The sequence below is a fragment of the Dermacentor variabilis genome, chromosome 6 (assembly GCF_050947875.1).
Source record: "Dermacentor variabilis isolate Ectoservices chromosome 6, ASM5094787v1, whole genome shotgun sequence".
Lineage (NCBI taxonomy): Eukaryota > Metazoa > Arthropoda > Arachnida > Ixodida > Ixodidae > Dermacentor > Dermacentor variabilis.
This window is the reverse complement of record NC_134573.1, coordinates 149,043,768-149,061,554: the sequence shown is the minus strand read 5'-3', so window position 1 is coordinate 149,061,554 and position 17,787 is coordinate 149,043,768. Positions and strand designations below refer to the sequence as shown.

The window sequence follows — 17,787 nt, the reverse complement described above, 5'->3', positions numbered from 1 at the left end:
CACCCTGTAAAAAATTTTTACGCTGATTTGTGATCAAAAATCGGTTCTGCTCTCAAGAAGCAATACGGAATGAAGGGGAACGCGACATCGGTATGCTAGAGGAAAGTGCTTCTTTCGTTTAGCTTCTGCTTGCCGACATTCCACCAAGACGTGGAGGATGATCAGCCTCTAACCACACCTACAAGAGAGAGGAGGTTGACTGCCATTAAGGAGGTAAGAATGGGTACCGCATGCGTGTCCTATTCTCGGTCGACAGAACATGACATCATTGTTTGATTCTAGGAAATGCAAAAGACGGGGATTTCTCAATTTTTTCGAAAAGCTTACACAGGCAGCTTGTAAGCGCTATCGGCCGGTAGGTTGTTACCAAGGATGGGTCTTTACCTTGTTTCAAGACTGCGACAATGATATCTTCTTTCCATGGTGCTGGAAGGTGTCCGGCTGCCCAAATGTTATTAAAAATTCGAGCAATGTAATTTGTGTGTCCGTGTGCACGTTCTTGTTGAGATGCATAGATAGTACCCAAACATGAGTAAAGGTCATTAACTACTAGATTATTATGTTTCCATAAAGACACTAAATCTCTTGCTACGCTTACATAGTCTGAGAATATAACAGCTTCTTGTAGTTTTAATGTCTTTATCTGTTTTACAGCAGAGAGTAATGCATAAGATTCTGCAGTAGAGATGCTCGTTTCCGCGCGCAAAATATTGCGTTCCGAGAATGATGAGGAGGAGGACGACGACGACGACGGCGACGACGACGAACGCTATCTAACTTTATGAATCAATTATTTATTTCAGTAAGAAACGGACACTGTAATGGACAAACAAAGTCATTTATCAAGCTTTATGAGCTCTGCACAAGGAATGCCCGAACTAGATTTCGAGTGGACTGATTTTCCTTTAAGCCTCTGCAGAACTGCTACGTCAGCAGACAAAGAAGAAGAAGAAGAAGAGTGGCCCGCCTCCCGTTCTTTGTTGTAGGCGCGTGCCATGCTTCGAGCGCTCATCATCATCGAGTCGCGTTCCATTCTGTCTCGAGCTGCGAGCAGGACAAGAATTCGGAGCCCTTTTACCGTCCAACCTGCTCAGCATTGCGGGCCAGTGTCGAAGCTCGCTTTGACTGCTTGTATTCGTGGACGCATCGAGTTTATCGACGTCGTCGTTGAACGGTGAGTTTGTGCGAGAACTGAAAGCGGTATAGACAAGAAGTAACAGGTATGCGACTTCTTGTACGTGTCAGGTATGTGCTGTAGGTATGTGTCACAGGTCTTGTCTCTGCTGAAAGCGGAGACAAGGGGCCGTGCAACAGCTTACTTGGGTCAAAGTAGGTTAGGCTAGGATAAGATAGTTAGGCTAGATAAGATAGAAACAGAATTCTAAACCAACCGTCGGACCAACTTGGGTCACTCCGTATGTGTCAATGGGTATGTGAACTTCTTCCACGCCACTTGCGTCACTGGTATAACTGCCTCTGGATAGGTTAGGCCAGCTTAAGGTTAGGTTAGGTTAGATCTGGTTAAGTTAGGTTAAGTGTTCTCCGTTGGTATTGATGCGATTAGCAGTCTTTGGGAATTTCACGCACCCTTCAGGGGACCGACCGTCTCTAGTAGTTTTACCGCCAACTTTTTTGCCTGGGTAGTCCATGTTCGAATGGGTACAGGAGTAAGGAAGGAAGCAGGAATAGACGGAAAGACAGGGGCGATAGCCAGTTCTCAGACCGGCTGGCTACCCTGTGCCGGGGAAAGCGGGTAAATGAATAAAAAAGAATAGAAAATAGATGTTACAAAATAAAGAAAATAAGAACGAAAAAGAAAAGAAAAAGGAGAATACGACACTGCTTAAAGTCTGTCTCTAAGGCCAGTTCTCAACAAGAAGCGCAACAACGCTTTCAAAGCCTTCTGTGCTACGGATGGTCTAGGCACAGAAGGCAGCGTCAGGATGCTGTGCTGAGGAAACAGAATTCTAAACCAACCGTCGGACCAACTTGGGTCACTCCGTATGTGTCAATGGGTATGTGAACTTCATCCACGCCACTTGCGTCACTGGTATACCTGCCTCTGGATATGTGCCGTTCTTCTTTCGCGGCTATAGTTTGCGTTTAAGTAAGCTTAAGCTGGTCTAGTTAGCCTACTTTCGCTGCAACACAAAAGCGCCAGTAGGGAACGGCGGGAGCCTACTGTAACCCGCACCCAACTTACCGCCACAGCGAGACAATGGGGGAGGCGCTGGATCCGTACTACGTCCGCTGGTTCAAGCGGTCCACCTACATTCTGCGGATGCTGGTGGGCTATTCGGCGCCCCTCTTTTGCGTGCCGCTCATCGAAGTCGACAACAAGGTGAGGAGGACTATGCAACTTGTTTCGTTCGGTGGTAGTCGCATCGCTGCACGAAGTGTTTCACGGCAGGGCGCTAAAGCAGTGAGAAGAGCGGAAGCCCGTTTATCTCCTTCAAGCGCCAATACTGTTAAGGTAGCATTTTGTTTCCGCACATTTTTATTTTTTCTTCTTTAGGATGATCAACAGCGTATGTAGCCGTAGAACAGATTAAGAATTTTCAATTCGTCATTAAGTTCTGTAAAGCTTACACGGTAAAACTCTTGACAGGAACGTCAAACGTGAGAATATCAACTGTTTCATGTCGATGGCATTCTTTAAAAGCACCTATCCAGCCACTTGAAACTATGTGCTCAACGTCGAAAATCCAAGGACACCTAAGCGCTTCCTATGAGTTGGGAATGCGAGAGCGTTAATGTCCAATTGAACCTCACTGAGCATTGAGACGCTTGGCGCATTTTGATTTGGCCTTACTGAGGCGCATTTAGAACGCGTGCGAGAGCTTGCACGTACAAGCAAGGCGCGGATAACGCAGGCTTCAGAGAGCTAGGGTGACGTGGCGTTGCGGTGATGCCCTCTCCCTTCACGCAACACCTGGCGCGCGCTATACGGCAGCAGCAGAGCAGCCTTTCGCCCGCTCTGCTCCGTCGAGTTCTCATTGGCTGCAACGCCACGTGACGTGGCGTTGCAGCCAATGAGAACTTAGGTGCCGCTTCTCTGCTCCAGACGACAGACGCCGGCTTTTTCGCACAATGGGCCGTTTGACGCTTTCGCATCAATATTGTTGCTAATAATGAAAGAAGAGAACCCGCTACACGACGGCATACTCGGCATACCAAGCGCGAACACCCAGCCGTGCCACTCATTTTGCTAAAACATTTTAAACATACTACTCGTACTTGCCGCTCGGGTCAAATTGTGGTTTAAAATGGGCGCGGCACGTTTTAAATGTCAGTCTTTCCGCCAGTGCTATTATTTCTGATGCACCATTTTGCCGTAACAAAATTGTGCGCGCAGCGCCAGAAGGGTTTATATACAGATCACGAGAGCCAAGATGAGCATGCCGTTCGTACATGTATGCAAGAACGATTCGTGAGAACGTGCACCGACCGATCTTTACAGAAGCGAAGGCGGTGGCCGGTGGCAGGCGATCGCGCGTGGCACGTACTGCTAGGGAATCCTCTCCCTGGATTGAGGCTGCCGCCAATGCTGCGCTCCACTCTGCTTCAATCGCGGTCGACAGATCGCAAACGATAACAGACGAGACGTCGATTGTCAAATTACTCTGCGGTCGCCGCTCGAGCTTTCGTTTTCTCCGCTGCACGTTTAGGGGGCTTTGTTTACTTTGTCATTTTAACGTATTGTACCGGCTAACTGTGGGCTCAGAGTTTGCAGTGTCTAGCGGCACGAGTTCTAGAACTCTTGCAAAAAAAAAAAAATGTGACATGTCAAACAGCTATCGTATTGTCTCCCTTGGTTTTTAATTTTTACATAAATGCCCTATTACAGGCAAAGACAAGAGCATTGCCCCTTCTAAATTATTTCACATTCACTTATGCAAAACGTGTTCTAAGAAATGTGAGGGAGTGGCAAGGGAAAAGAAATACGTCGAGGGGGGCGGGTTGACACGCCGAGCAGCGCAGCGGCTGCCGGGGGCGCCGAGTGACGTCACGGCCTGCGTATACGGGTTCGAAAATTGATCAACGCACAGCACTAATTCCTTAGTGCATGGATCACTCCTGAAGACTATAGACTGATCCTTATGGGAAAGCTTCGATGTGAGCCATGCAATATATGGCCTCCTGGAAATGGCTCCGCGCTTCGCCCTATCGGATGCCATGCGTGCAAGCAGGTGATTGCGGCTTGCAAGCGCTATTAAGTTATGTGTTTCAAGTTAACCGATATGGTCAGGCCGTTGCACTCTCCTCGTTCGCTTTCTTTTTCGATGTGGCGCTTTCCTTGGGTGTTCTCTGCAGAGTCTGCGCTGCCTGTACGTGCTGATAGTGACGTACGAGCAGCTGTTGTTCGGCACCGTGCACCCAGGCGTCGCCAGCTTCCTACCGTTCGTGTATCTACCGCTGCTCGAGATAGACACCATGTCTGAAGTCTGCAACAATTATTTCACGGTACGCTCTCAGCGACTTGAAGTGTCTCACTTACACTGGCTATTCGATCGTTAGCCGCACACAGTAAGATAACTTGCAACCCATAAAAGTGAAAAGTGGTGTAAATATCTCTATATAACTCGCACAAAAATTGTGTAAGGGTGGGAGTTACAGACAGGTTTACGTTTTTTACGCCGAATTGCAGCGAAGCCGTTAAGGGCTAGTTCCCCCAGGATCGTGTCCGTGCGTAGACACAAAACGGTCATCAGGATTTTTTAAAACTTATTTATGGGTTTTTCGTGCCAAAACCACTTTCTGGTTAAAAATTTAATTATGGGGTTTTACGTGCCAAAAGCACTTTCTGATTATGAGGCACGCCGTAGTGGAGGACTCCGGAAATTTCTACCACCTGGGGTTCTTTAACGTGCACCTAAATCTAAGTACACGGGTGTTTTCGCATTTCGCCACCATCGAAATGCGGCCGCCGTGGCCGGGATTCGATCCCGCGACCTCGTGCTCAGCAGCCCAACACCATGTAGCCACTGAGCAACCACGGCGGGTACCACTTTCTGGCTATGAGGCACGCCATAGTGGGGGACTCCGGAGATTTGGACCACCTGGGTTTCTTTAACGTGCACCTCATCTAAGTACACGGGTGTTTTCGCATTTCGTCATCATCTGGAATGGCTCCAACGCCGTCTCCTTCCACAGCTGGCTCGTTCGCGCCCCTCGGCGCTACCGCGCGAACGCGCTGCCACTGCTCCCGCGTTTGTCGTCGTAATTAATTAGTTAATTAACAAACACAAAGACGTAAGCAATTTCACAACGAATTACAGAGAATATGTTAAGGACCAGTTCCCCCTGTATCGTGTCCTTGTGTAGACATAAAACTCCCCATCTCCCCATACGTGGGCCGATCCCGAAGATAGTGCAATGCTAGGCCAACCCGTGGTGGAGGTGGAGCAGGCGTTAAGCACTGCCATAGGTGGGCCAATCCCGAAGATATTGCAATGCCGCGCCAACCCGCGCCGGAGGCGCAGTTCGCCATTAAGGGGCCCACATACACAGCTTCGCTGGTCATGCTCCTTCACAGAGTGGAAGGGCACTGAGTTTTTTGTTGTTTTCTTTTTGTTTTCACTTTTAAGGATGTAAATTACTGTACAGTGCACTTGCCTGAAGACACACAAAACTGGTGGCATGGTTGCTAACTTTAGTTTGGTGTCCCTTACGCTTAACGTGAACCCTTCCTTTTTCATTCCTTTCTTTTTTTGGCACTAACTCGCCGTGACGTCACCAATCATGAGCGCGTCTGCTCGGGCCCAGATATAAGTTTTTATCGCTAATTACAAGCTACATTACGCTCTAGAAGAGCCCAAGACCGAACTTCACAAGTTTCAAAAGAATTTACTTAGCCAGAACAGCCAAAATACTAACAAAAAAGGTATCAATTGAAATACGTGACGTCACATATTGACGTACAAGCACGAAAGTTACGGCGGAAACTTTCAAAATATGGAATTTTTACCTTCATTTTATGTTCCAGTACTCGACCTATGACGACGAAATTAACGAAATTATAGTTTTGTAAGTAATTTATTAATCGAAACTGATGAAGTGCTTTTCTCTTGTGTCCGTGTAACCCTGCGCTTTTTTTTTTTTTTTTTTGCCGTCCCCGTTTACAGGAGCTCTTCTTCACGTGCTTTGGTCAGCTGGCGTACACCGCTGCCATGACGACGAGCGGCCTCTGTCACCGGCTCGCGCTCTGGTCGCTGCGACACATGGCGTACGGCATCGAGCTCGGGATATTCACCCTGATGGCCGTCTCCATGGCCATCTCCTTCTGGGTGGACAACGCGATCGCCACGCTGACCACAGTGTCCGTGGTCAATGAGACGTTCGGCATCATACAGCGGAACACCTACATCCGCATGACGCAGGACGCTTCCTTCAGGGAGCTGAACATGAGCTCCAGCAATAGCGGAGAAGGTTATAGTTGTTTTCCATTTCGAAAGCTCGAGGCGAGCCTTTCCGAAGTGTGCCCGTTCCTCGGTGAATCCTAGTATTATGTAGGAAGTTGTGGGCGTGGTGTTGGCGACAAAATCTTGTTCTTTAAAACATCCCTTGGCTGTGGTCACGGAGTAAGACATTTAGGAGGTGAAACTCCCGTCAGCGCAAGCGAGCGCGGGCGACCAGATAAGGTCACAACTGTTGTATGCGCCGACGGGGCCGTATACAGTGGCGGCGCCATGCGGCGCGTCGTAGAAGCAGCAGCGAAAAAAAAATGCAGCGCCCGGGCAGACGGCTCCGGCGCGTTTTCAACGTCGGTAATTTATTTCCAGGCCGCCAGGCGCCGCCAGCACGATAACGGCTCCGCGGGCTTGTGACCTTTTTCTGGTCGCCGCAAACAGCGGAGTTTCCACTCCTAAATGTTTCTTGCTCCGTGGCTGTGGTCAAGTGAACGAAAGAGCAGTCGTACTGGATGACTCGTTAAATGCAAATTTCACAACAAGGAGTCTGCGCAATATGAAAGAGAACACTTCATTTGCATTCAAGACCGTAAGCTGGATTTGTTTTTCACACCGAAATAAAGAAAACACAAAGAGTTGGTGTTAGACTACTGCAGCAGCGCCAGATAAAAGGAGGGGTGTGTAATGAGGTACGAAGGCAGGGAGTCCATGGCCGGATCCGGGAAGGCTGCCACCGCAAATACCCGACGAGGCAGTTCAATGGCGAGGAAGGCTCCTCGCCCTCATCTACCACTTATTCTTACATGCCAAGAACTCGATGCCCCCTAACAGACTTCGCCCAACGTTACACATGGCCCTGACAGCAATATAGCAGAAGAATCTTGGAATAGGCTGGTTGGTTCATGGTAAAACGAAAATTTTCGCCACGAACGAGACAAGGATGAAATATGGACACATGAAAAACAGGACCAGCGCTCACTTTCAACTTGGAAGTCTGTGCTGGTCCTGTTTTTCATATGTCGCTGTTTCGTCCTTGTCTTGTTCTCGATGCAAAAATTTTTCGTTTAGCAATACAGTGCTATTCCCAAGTGGGACAGTATAGTGCTCGCTCATTAACACGAAAGAACTACATCTTTCGATCTCTTCCTTTGCAGACAACATCCCTATTACAGAAGAGTTGGCTGACGAATTCACGTAAGTGAGGAACGGATCAGATCGCTTTCTCTCCGTTTATTTTTATTTATGCTTTTCTGTACGGCTATTCACGCAGGAAGTTGGACCGTATGCGGCAAACCAGCTTGATTGGAGTCGGATTTTGCGCCACGCTAGGCGGCATGGGATTACTGTCGGGTCACGTGATCAACTATTACCTCCTCGGCTACATCAGAGAGTTGAGTAACGTGCACGCCGTGAACAATGGTCGCACGGCCATGCGGCGCGTCCTTCACAAATGTTTATTGAGGCAATATATGCAATACGTTTGCGTTAGACGTTTTTTAAATATACGTTTACAGATGTAGGCTAGTGAAACGTGCAGAGTTATGGCCTTACGTCTCCTTATGGTCTCCAGGCAACGACAAATAACATTACTTTGGTTCTGTCCGGCTACGTGGCATTTGCATATATTTAAAGGCTGGCTCAAATTACGTGGGACACGTCCCAGAGTACAAGAGTACAAGGAGGCAATAAGGTCTGCAAGAAGACTACGAGGCTATCCATACGCTATCTAAATTCATCTTTGCGAGGAGCTACTAAGGCTATTTTTTACTCATTTTCTGATTTGTGCAGCGCTCACCAAGATCCTGGAACAACAGAAACCGAAGTGCACAGGATATGTGCTGTCCTGTGCAACTTTTCAGTTGTACCGTATTTTTTGTGGGCTCTGCACAAATCACAATCACAAGGTGAATACGTACCAATTTGCATAGTTTATCCTAATGCTATTTCTTGCGCGGCGCTCACAGGGAATACGGCCCGTTGGTCATCACTCCGCTGTCTTGGTGTGTTTTCCACCTTCCACTGTGCTTCATGCTACTCGTAGCCACGTGGGCTGTGCTTCACTACCTCGCGCTGGGCAACTCGTGAGTCTGGAATTCGGCGTCGTCTCACAGACATCGCGCCTGTATATATCTGGTGTCTCGGAGAAGTGCTAAGCGATTGTTAAAAAGTCGCAGTTTCGCCCGAAAGGCGACGTATCGATTGTTATAGCAAGTTATTGGAGAGCTATACGAAGTAAGGATGGTAGCTTTATCGGCCGTATAAACTCGTAAACATCCGCCCACGAACTGAATTAACAAGCGTCACTTCACGCACGCGCAGGCAAACAAAAACGCGTCTCATTCGACGACCGCGGACGCTTGCTGTCAAAACACTGGCGTGAGGAAGAACGGCAGCAGCAGCGAGCGAATGTACCTTCGCGCTGCCTCTCGTTTCAACGCAAACTAAACGGCGAGAACACAGCGCACACAAAGCTATCAGCCCTCTGCGCACCTAGACTCTGTACTCATAGCAGATCGCTTTCAAGATAGGGCCCGCGCGACCGCGCTAAGCCTGCGCCGTACGCATCCGTCGCCTGAGCAGCTGCTGTGTGTGGCACGTCTTACGACTGTTGATGAGATAGCAATATATTAAGACAGAACTTGTATAGTCAGAAGCTTCTAGCAAATGTGTAAGAAAGTTACTCCGGTTTTATTTTTCCAATAGCCACTTCATCGTCAACATAATAATTATAACAATCATTGCTGTCGTCTTGACAGTATAGTACAGCAAACTCTGTGATATGTCACAAATATATTCGGCCATTTTCTACTGCACTATTGCAGTTCGAGGATAGAGAAGCTTTTTTGGGATTGTTTTTTTTTTCAAACAGTTCGCGAAAGATAAGAGTGTCTGAAGAACAGTGTATACCTACGCACGGAAGCCCACACTGCTGACAACTGTGCAGCAAGGCTTTCGTTGGCGTATCGATTTTCTTTTACGTATAGCCTTTGTTTCTCTCTCTCTCGTCTTAATGACAGGGTGGCATCGAGATACCGAGAGCATATCGACGAAGACTTACAGAAGGCCATCGACGAGCAAGTCGAAGCCCTAGGCCCGCTGAAGTGAGTGCAAGGACTGACACAAATGCAAAAGACAGAACCACCGATGCAGTGGCGTGACAAACATTTCCTGCAAGCGTGAAACGCTGGACGATGTAACTCCTTCTGTAAAGGTTAAGAATGGAAAAAAATTTTTTAGCGTAAGCGTGTGAATCGATGACGTAAATGGAAATCGAGTGCGTGAGTTCACTTGCCACGCGCGGCTGCAAAGGAAAGAAAGAAAGGAAGAAAGGAAGAACTTAGCGTTCCGTGGAGTTCTGTTTCACGCGAAACAATAATCATGCGCTCGTGTTTCTCCAGTGCACCACCACGTCAATTTGATCTTGGTTAGTGGTGACCCATTTGACCCTTTCTTTACATGTTCATGTGACAAAGAGAAAATGTGTACTCAAAGGTTGCACAATACGGAGTTAATGGATAATCTGTTGCGAAAATGCAGAGTCGCTTTAAGTATAGTGTACGGCACACATTGCTGGGTGTAACTATGTTGATTACAATTAACTGTAGTAATCACTACATACTGTTAAATTGTTGGTTAAAATTCCCGGCCGTGGCGACAGCAATCGGTCATGTCGCGCTGATACCGCGCCCCTACGAGATGCCTGCCTCGTGGACCGAAAGTTTAACCCCAACCCTTTGTTTATTCAGTGTGCATGGTTAAAGCCCTTGACTAAGCGTCTATATATGGCATGCCTCGAGGCGCGCTCTGGCACTAGACGCTTGTAGATTCTACAAGAGTGTCAGATTTCGGGAACCGAAGCTACGAAATGGCCCCGTTTAGTTACTACGCGAGGTCGCGCATAGATCTGCGTTCCTATTTTATTTTTCTACTGTGACTCTGTCCCTCTGATGCAAAGGCGGTCTGCTTCACTCTCTCGCGGCAGGCTTCACGAGAGCGGCGTGCTCTTGAACTACGTCCTGCTGAACGTCCTTCTCTTCCTGGGCAGCAGGTTCACGCACGAGCTCAGCAAGCGTTCCGGCATCTGGGTGTAAGTCCAGAAATTCTGAGAGCGTGTACCGACCTTAGATTCTGTCCTATTGCTGATGCGCAGAAACCAGATGCTACCTTCAAGGAGTTTACTGGCAAGACATTCTCAACTTGTCATTTCGTTGCGTTAACTGAAGGTCCAAACTCAGTAAATGTATACCTGCCGTGGTATACAGCTTAGTGGCTTCTGGCCTTGCGCTGTTGAGCTTGAACTGATGTGCCCGATCCCAGCCACGTGGTGGCCGCATGTCGTTTGGCACGTAGAACCACAGAATTTCAAGCCCTCTAGAAGAGCTCCGTAAATAATTACTTGAATGCATGTTTCTGTAAGATATTTCCGTTTCGCTACCCAATCGGGCTAGGTGCGTCATGACGTCATGACACGTTGGGTTCGCCCCGTTACTGCAGTCGTTGCGGCCTGTCACACCGAGAGCGAAGACAGAAGACGTGATGAGCAACTTTATCATGGCTAAAATTATTGTTGCATGACGTCAGCAAACATCGCGCTCTGTCATGACGCTCTGTTATCAAGTATACGACGCCAAGTCCGGTATCTTGAGACGAACTTGAATGCTTAACTATTTTAATTAAGAGTGTTTCCCAACATTTCATACTCACCGTGTCGTCCTTTTCACGTGCGTGAATTAAGCGTACGGTAGAGCTCTTGTAACTTAGAAAACTTGTGTCAGGAGCGCATTGATTCTAGATTGCAAGTCAATGTGGTTACGTACGCGTGGAGTGCAAGTCGGCCTGTTCAGGTGGATTACCTGCAAATGTGAGCGGTATCTTGCGCGAATTATTGCAGTATCCATCTTGATTATGAGAGTGATTTACCAATTGACTTTCTAAGTGTTCACTTTAGGACGCACGTTCCAATTGCCAAAGCTGAAGGAGAACATTAGTATTTGAATTAGTAAAGGCGAGGCGCAGAAGACCAGGACTCAAGGAGAAGAACACAAACGACAGGACCGGCGTTTGTGTTCTTGTTGAGTGGCGCCGGTCCTGTCGTTTGTATTCTTCTTCTTGAGTCCTGCATCTTCTACGCTTTGCCTTTACCAATTCAAGCATGAACCAACTAGCCCAAGCAAGAGTTTTACTTGAACATTAGTATAAAGTCACGTCTGCTCAGCAGTAATCTCAAGACAAGCGCCAAATGCGAGATGCGCGTCTCCGAAATCTGCAAAAATGTGCACTGGTGTTGCAGTTAAGACCATCCTGAGGACATGACGCACACTTTTGGGAAACTGTTAGCTGGACAGCCAATGTATTTCGCAGCGCACTTTAAGGACAAATGCATCGGAAGTAACGCTAGACTTACACTTTCTCCTTAACAAACGTGATATTATTACCGCCTGGCTTCAAATTCGCTGGTACAACATGTGACCCCGAAGCGAATAATAAAAAATAAATTTAAGCCTAATAGTGAACCAGTACTCACGTACGGGGCAGAAACCTGGAGGCTTACGAAAAGGGTTCTACTTAAATTGAGGACGACGCAACGAGCTATGGAAAGAAGAAAGATGGGTGTAACGTTAAGGGATAAGAAAAGAGCAGATTGGGTGAGGGAACAAACGCGAGTTAATGACATCTTAGTTGAAATCAAGAAAAATAAATGGGCATGGGCAGGACATGTAATGAGGAGGGAAGATAACCGATGGTCATTAAGAGTTATGGACTGGATTCCAAGGGAAGGGAAGCATAGCAGGGGGCGGCAGAAAGTTAGGTGGGTGGATGAGATTAAGAAGTTTGCAAGGACGACATGGCCACAATTTGTACATGACCGGAGTAGTTGGAGAAGTATGGGAGAGGCCTTTGCCCTGCAGTGGGCTTAACCAGGATGATGATGATGATGATGATGATGATGATGATGATGATGATGATGATGATGATTTCACATTCTCATTTGGCTACCTAAACGTCGCAATTCTTGGCACAAGTAGCGTCTGCCGCTATGCACGTGAACAGCATAACAGCCTTATTTGTCAAAAACTAGTTCTATGTTTTATCTATACAAGTTAAAAAAGATTATAAAAAGATAAAAAAGAAGCAAAAAATATGAAGCAGGTAGTAGAGCTAAAATATACCGTTTACCATTATCGGCGTACAATGGGATGATTTGTTGACCCACATGGTCTTGGAGGTGGTACCGTGGCGCTGCGCAGCTATTCAACGTTGTGGTGTCTGCGCCACATTTCGGGCGCACGATAATGGCAACGTATTTCTTTCCTGCTTCGGTAACAAAAAACGTGTATTTGTGCGAGCTCTTCGCGATGCCGCCTCTCGTATTTGGAACGAGAAATTCTGCACGGAAGCCTGCTCTATATGCTCACTATCTATAAGTTAACTGTTGCCAAACAAGAAATGTCACTGGAGCCTGGACGTTTCGACCAGGGGACTTGCCTTGGACTTGTTAGTCACATCAAGCGTCCATCTTCCTGTGAACTTCTTTCTTGCTTGAGCGTCTGAAACTATACATGCTTCTAGCACAGTGCAAAGTTTTGTTGCAGTTGTCTTTTAATGTTACAGAAGCGAGCTAGCAATGGCGTCGCCAGGAGGGGGAGGGGGGAGCACACTGGGCACGTACCTTTCCCTCCTCCCCCCAAAAAAAAATGTTTCTGTGTACGAGGCCTGCCCACTTCCCCCACCCCGAGTTCCCGGTCGGTCAAGAGGGTGCCCCCTCGAAAAAAAAAAAAATCCTGGCTACGCCACTTGTGCGTAATCAAGTACCAAATACAAAACGCTAAATGGCATCAGCTTATATGTTCCATTACCAGGACGGCGATAAGCAATGGCGGACGCCGGAAACAATGAGTGACGGAATGTGCAATTGGTTTAGGACGACAAGTGTGTTCATGCGTAACGCAGCCAATCGCCGCCCATCACACGCCCAGCGAAATCTGAAACGATTACCGATATTTGTCATCACCCGTATTTACCTGTGTAATAACCGCCCATCGTGCAATACGCCGTAATGGGGTCTTTAACGTAGTAACGTGACGGGAAGTGAATCGTTCGCTCTTTCGCTTACTCTCCTGGGCCGAACTCCCGCTCGCAGCTCGCACAGCGCCCTGTGGGTGGGCTTCACCATCGTGCTATTCGTGTTTCCGGCCGAGTCGATGACGCAATGCGACCGCGGTCGCCGGTTGCTCACGTGGACCGAGCTGAACAACAGCATGCCCTGGTATACCCTGCTGCTCGCCAACACTTGCGTGCTGCTCAGCACCTACTTCCGAGTGAGTCTGCCGTGCGCATGCGCGAGCGCATCACGAAATGAAAACAACACGTGCTTTGACGTTGTCAAATGTTTAACTTTCTATCGAAAATTGTTTCCCGTGAGCAATAGCTCAGGGGCCGTGGAACGAACCGCAACTGCAGCAAAAATTTTATGCCTCACAAAAAGCCCAGTTCAGAACCAGCTTTAGTCGAGTCCCGTTGATTCGATCCTTGAGCGACCGCGAGATTTGGTCGAATTATCCGAAAGGTCGAATTAAAGAATGACAGAAAAATAAACGAATTAAAATCTATTATTTTGTTGCTTGAAGCAGTCTGTAATGTATTATTGCTTCTTCTTGAAGCGCTACTCAACCAGCAAATCAGCACACGGCAAAGAGCGCCGACAAATTTAAACTATGCCTCAGCGTGTCGTTGTCGATGAGTGGCCCACAAACCTCAACACTGTTCTCGGCTGTGACAAAAATCTTTACTAAGACGAATGCATTGGCGTTATCTGCTGCATTTCACGTATTTTCAAGGTTTTGGTGGAAAAGTGGAGTGTCAGTATAAGTGTCGAATAAACCGAAGTGCCATGCGCTCGCATTCAAACTAAACGAGTTTTCCTTCCATAGCAATGTACGGGACTTTTCAGCCCATTCGAGTTAAGCGAAAAGTCGTATTAACTGAGATCGAACTAACGAAAGCCGACTATATAGTGTACAGTCATATTGTGTTTGCCTTAGTGTAATTTCTTACGTTTATAATGCTAGTGGATGCGTCACGAAAAGCTCGCAAAGAGGGAATTTTGACAGCGATAAAAAAAACCGATGGCATTACTACACGCTGAAGGTGACGTGCACACATCGTCTGCTTAGAAGCTACTTAAGTTATACTCATAACAAAGTTAGCCTTGCATCTCTGACAAAATTGCTACAATAACTCTAATTTATAATTTAATTTATAATTTAATTTAATTTATAGTATAATTTAAGTGACTTCTAAGCAGACAATGTGTGCTCGTCACCTTCAGCGTGGAGTAATGCCATTCGTTTATAACCAATTTAGCCCAAGTGAACTTTCTTGCTGTATGGTTTCGTTTTCGGGTTCTGTATATTTTTCGAATGCGGGGAGTAAAAAATCAGACATTATTATTGATGAGAAAGACCCGTGATGACTCAGGATTTGTGTTGACTAGTATGGCCCAAAGCCCAGTATTTTTCTGGTAACTTTCATAAACGATTAACAGAGAGATTAACAGGTCTCCTTTTGAAAACACTTTTTGTCTAAAGAAGCTAAATCCCTCATTAGAACATATACTGGCTGAAAGAGCTGCTCGCATATCATGTGACAAACTTATTTATGGAAATATTCGTTGGCAGGCATTTTTAGCACTTTCAAAAGAAACCACGTAAGCAAAAACAAACAAAGTCGCGCTTGGCGATCCCTTGTTTAATTCGTTCTCCGAACTTTTTTTTCTAACAAGGGGGAAAGAAGTATGATTGTTAGTGAACACGGGCATGCTTCACAAGAGGTGTAATGTTTGTAATTTATGAATCTTTCATATCGTCGTTTTCATTATAATTTCTGTGTCCATCCTAGATCTGACAGGACTTCGGATGTACCTAGTTAGTCGGGAAAATGTCCTCTCAACATCGCAACTACCTTTCTCGATACGATGCCAATGCTGCGTTCGCTAGGTTGGAGTATAGGGATGGTGGCGCCTTGCCAATATAAGCCAGCACATGGGTACTGTTCTCGAAACATGAAAACGAATGCTTGTCCGGTCCATTTCACATTTCGTGCCAGCGCTACAAATATTCCGATGCACTTGCGTACGCACAAATTCAACTACGACCATATATGTTCACTAATGAAATCAAGATCATATTTTGCCGAAGACTTGTTATTACCTTAGCTTTATTTCATCCATAGAAACATTACTTAGTATTTTTTCTTTAGGAAATGAACATGTTACTGTCATTCGTCGCCGACTCAGCGTGCATTTACAAAACCAAACAAATCAAACTGGAACGATGTTGCTTGTTTTGTTTAAACTTCTTGCTTTGTCTAAGCGACTTTTCTACATATGCCGAACTTGTTCAGCTATTATCTCAAGTTTTGTTTAACTTAGCAGCTTACCCGCGAATCCACTGCCTCCATGTTACACTCTGTTTGTACCTAATTCCAATTTTCTGCTGCCTAAATTTTGTTTCTCTAAAGAAAAAATAACGTCTTCATTTACTGCTGTAAAATTGTCCGACAATCTGCTTTATTTTCTCAGACCTTCCTTTCTGCATTTAAACTTGGGCCTACGCGTACCTGTACGACTATACTTCTATACACTACTTCGTCTCTTTATTATATGTAGTTAGGGCATTGACTCTTATTCTCTCGATAGTGTTCTCGTTTCGTTTCTTTTTTTACTTACAAAATTCTTTTAGCTTGCTCGCTTTATTCTCTTTCATGTGTTTGCCTATTCTGGTCATTAGCTGAGTGTCCCGTTGTAGTCTCGTCTGCATATATGATCGATATGCAATCCTCTCACTGTTTGAAAGGGTAGTAAACTAACGAAGTTTGTTGTGCTCGGATTGCTGCACGCAGACGACCGGCCTGCAGCAGCTGATGAGGGACGAAGTGTACGAGCGATCGCTGCCCCAGCCACTCTACGTGCAGATAATTATTTCCGTCGTCACGTCGGTCATGTAGTTCTTTTAGCTTGCTCGCTTTATTCTCTTTCATGTGTTTGCCTATTCTTGTCATTAGCTGAGTGTCCCGTTGTAGTCTCGTCTGCATATATGATCGATATGCAATCCTCTCACTGTTTGAAAGGGTAGTAAACTAACGAAGTTTGTTGTGCTCGGATTGCTGCACGCAGACGACCGGCCTGCAGCAGCTGATGAGGGACGAAGTGTACGAGCGATCGCTGCCCCAGCCACTCTACGTGCAGATAATTATTTCCGTCGTCACGTCGGTCATGTAGTTCTTTTAGCTTGCTCGCTTTATTCTCTTTCATGTGTTTGCCTATTCTTGTCATTAGCTGAGTGTCCCGTTGTAGTCTCGTCTGTATATATGATCGATATGCAATCCTCTCACTGTTTGAAAGGGTAGTAAACTAACGAAGTTTGTTGTGCTCGGGTTGCTGCACGCAGACGACCGGCCTGCAGCAGCTGATGAGGGACGAAGTGTACGAGCGATCGCTGCCCCAGCCGCTCTACGTGCAGATAATTATTTCCGTCGTCACGTCGGTCATGTGCGAGCTTTGCCAGAACACGGTGGTGGTCGCCATCTTCGCACCGTACGTTACTCACCTGGCAAGTACATCGATTGTAGCTCTCACACGTGACTGAGTGCGTCAGCAATGACGTCACAAACACACGCGCGCAGTTTTAAAGGGATTCAAAACACGCGCGGCTAGTCAATCCAGAACATTGTACGGATAGGGCGAACTTCGATTTAACGAAACCCGATTCTGTGAAAGTTTCGATTTAACGAAGTGCCTCTGATTTCACGCCACATACTCGTTCCATATTCCTCTCGCATTTAAATTACCTGCCTGACAATGTGCTGTCATTTTAAATCCGTATTTACGCCGATGACTCCGTTATCTATCACGCTATTACCAGTCATGAAGGTCACGATGTCGTTCTGAATAGAGCATTTTCCAACTTTTGTCCTTGGTGCAACAAGTGGCAGAGGGATATTTATTTTCGCAAAACTGCCTCTATGTCCTTCTCGACACGTACTACACGTGTGCATTTCTTGTTGTTTCGATGGCTTTCCTCTGGCAAATTATCTCGATATAAGTACCTTATCATTCTCTTCACAGACATTGTTATTTATTGTTCTTATTCTTTGCTTTACTCTGGAAAATGTATCTCAATATAAGTACCCTGGAATTCTCTTCACACACAGTTTAATATGGTCCAAACATATTGACAACCTACTCTAAAGATCTAACACGTCTAGGTTACCTAAAGCTTTCACTGCGCTCAGCCCCTAAAGAAACAAAATTGCTCACTTATAAAACTGTAGTGCAGTCCATCTTGGAATACGGCTGTGCCATTTGGAGCCTATGTTT

The 17,787-nt window shown here is 46.4% G+C and overlaps 1 protein-coding gene across 3 annotated transcripts in view; it reads left to right on the top strand.

Annotated features, from left to right (window-relative positions):
- Window positions 1-992: 992 nt before the first annotated feature.
- Window positions 993-17,787, top strand: part of LOC142585458 (uncharacterized) — a 55,042-nt gene continuing 38,247 nt past the window's right edge. The window contains exons 1-10 of one of the 3 annotated variants that reach the window (XM_075696232.1): window positions 993-1,174; window positions 2,212-2,341; window positions 4,315-4,464; window positions 6,126-6,429; window positions 7,565-7,604; window positions 7,681-7,800; window positions 8,375-8,491; window positions 9,428-9,511; window positions 10,393-10,497; window positions 13,552-13,729. In XM_075696232.1, the coding sequence (XP_075552347.1) occupies window positions 996-1,174; window positions 2,212-2,341; window positions 4,315-4,464; window positions 6,126-6,429; window positions 7,565-7,604; window positions 7,681-7,800; window positions 8,375-8,491; window positions 9,428-9,511; window positions 10,393-10,497; window positions 13,552-13,729 (1,407 nt within the window). In that variant the 5' untranslated portion in view covers window positions 993-995. The remainder of the gene's footprint in view (window positions 1,175-2,211; window positions 2,342-4,314; window positions 4,465-6,125; window positions 6,430-7,564; window positions 7,605-7,680; window positions 7,801-8,374; window positions 8,492-9,427; window positions 9,512-10,392; window positions 10,498-13,551; window positions 13,730-17,787) is intronic. The other 2 variants (XM_075696234.1, XM_075696233.1) reach the window with 2 other exon arrangements.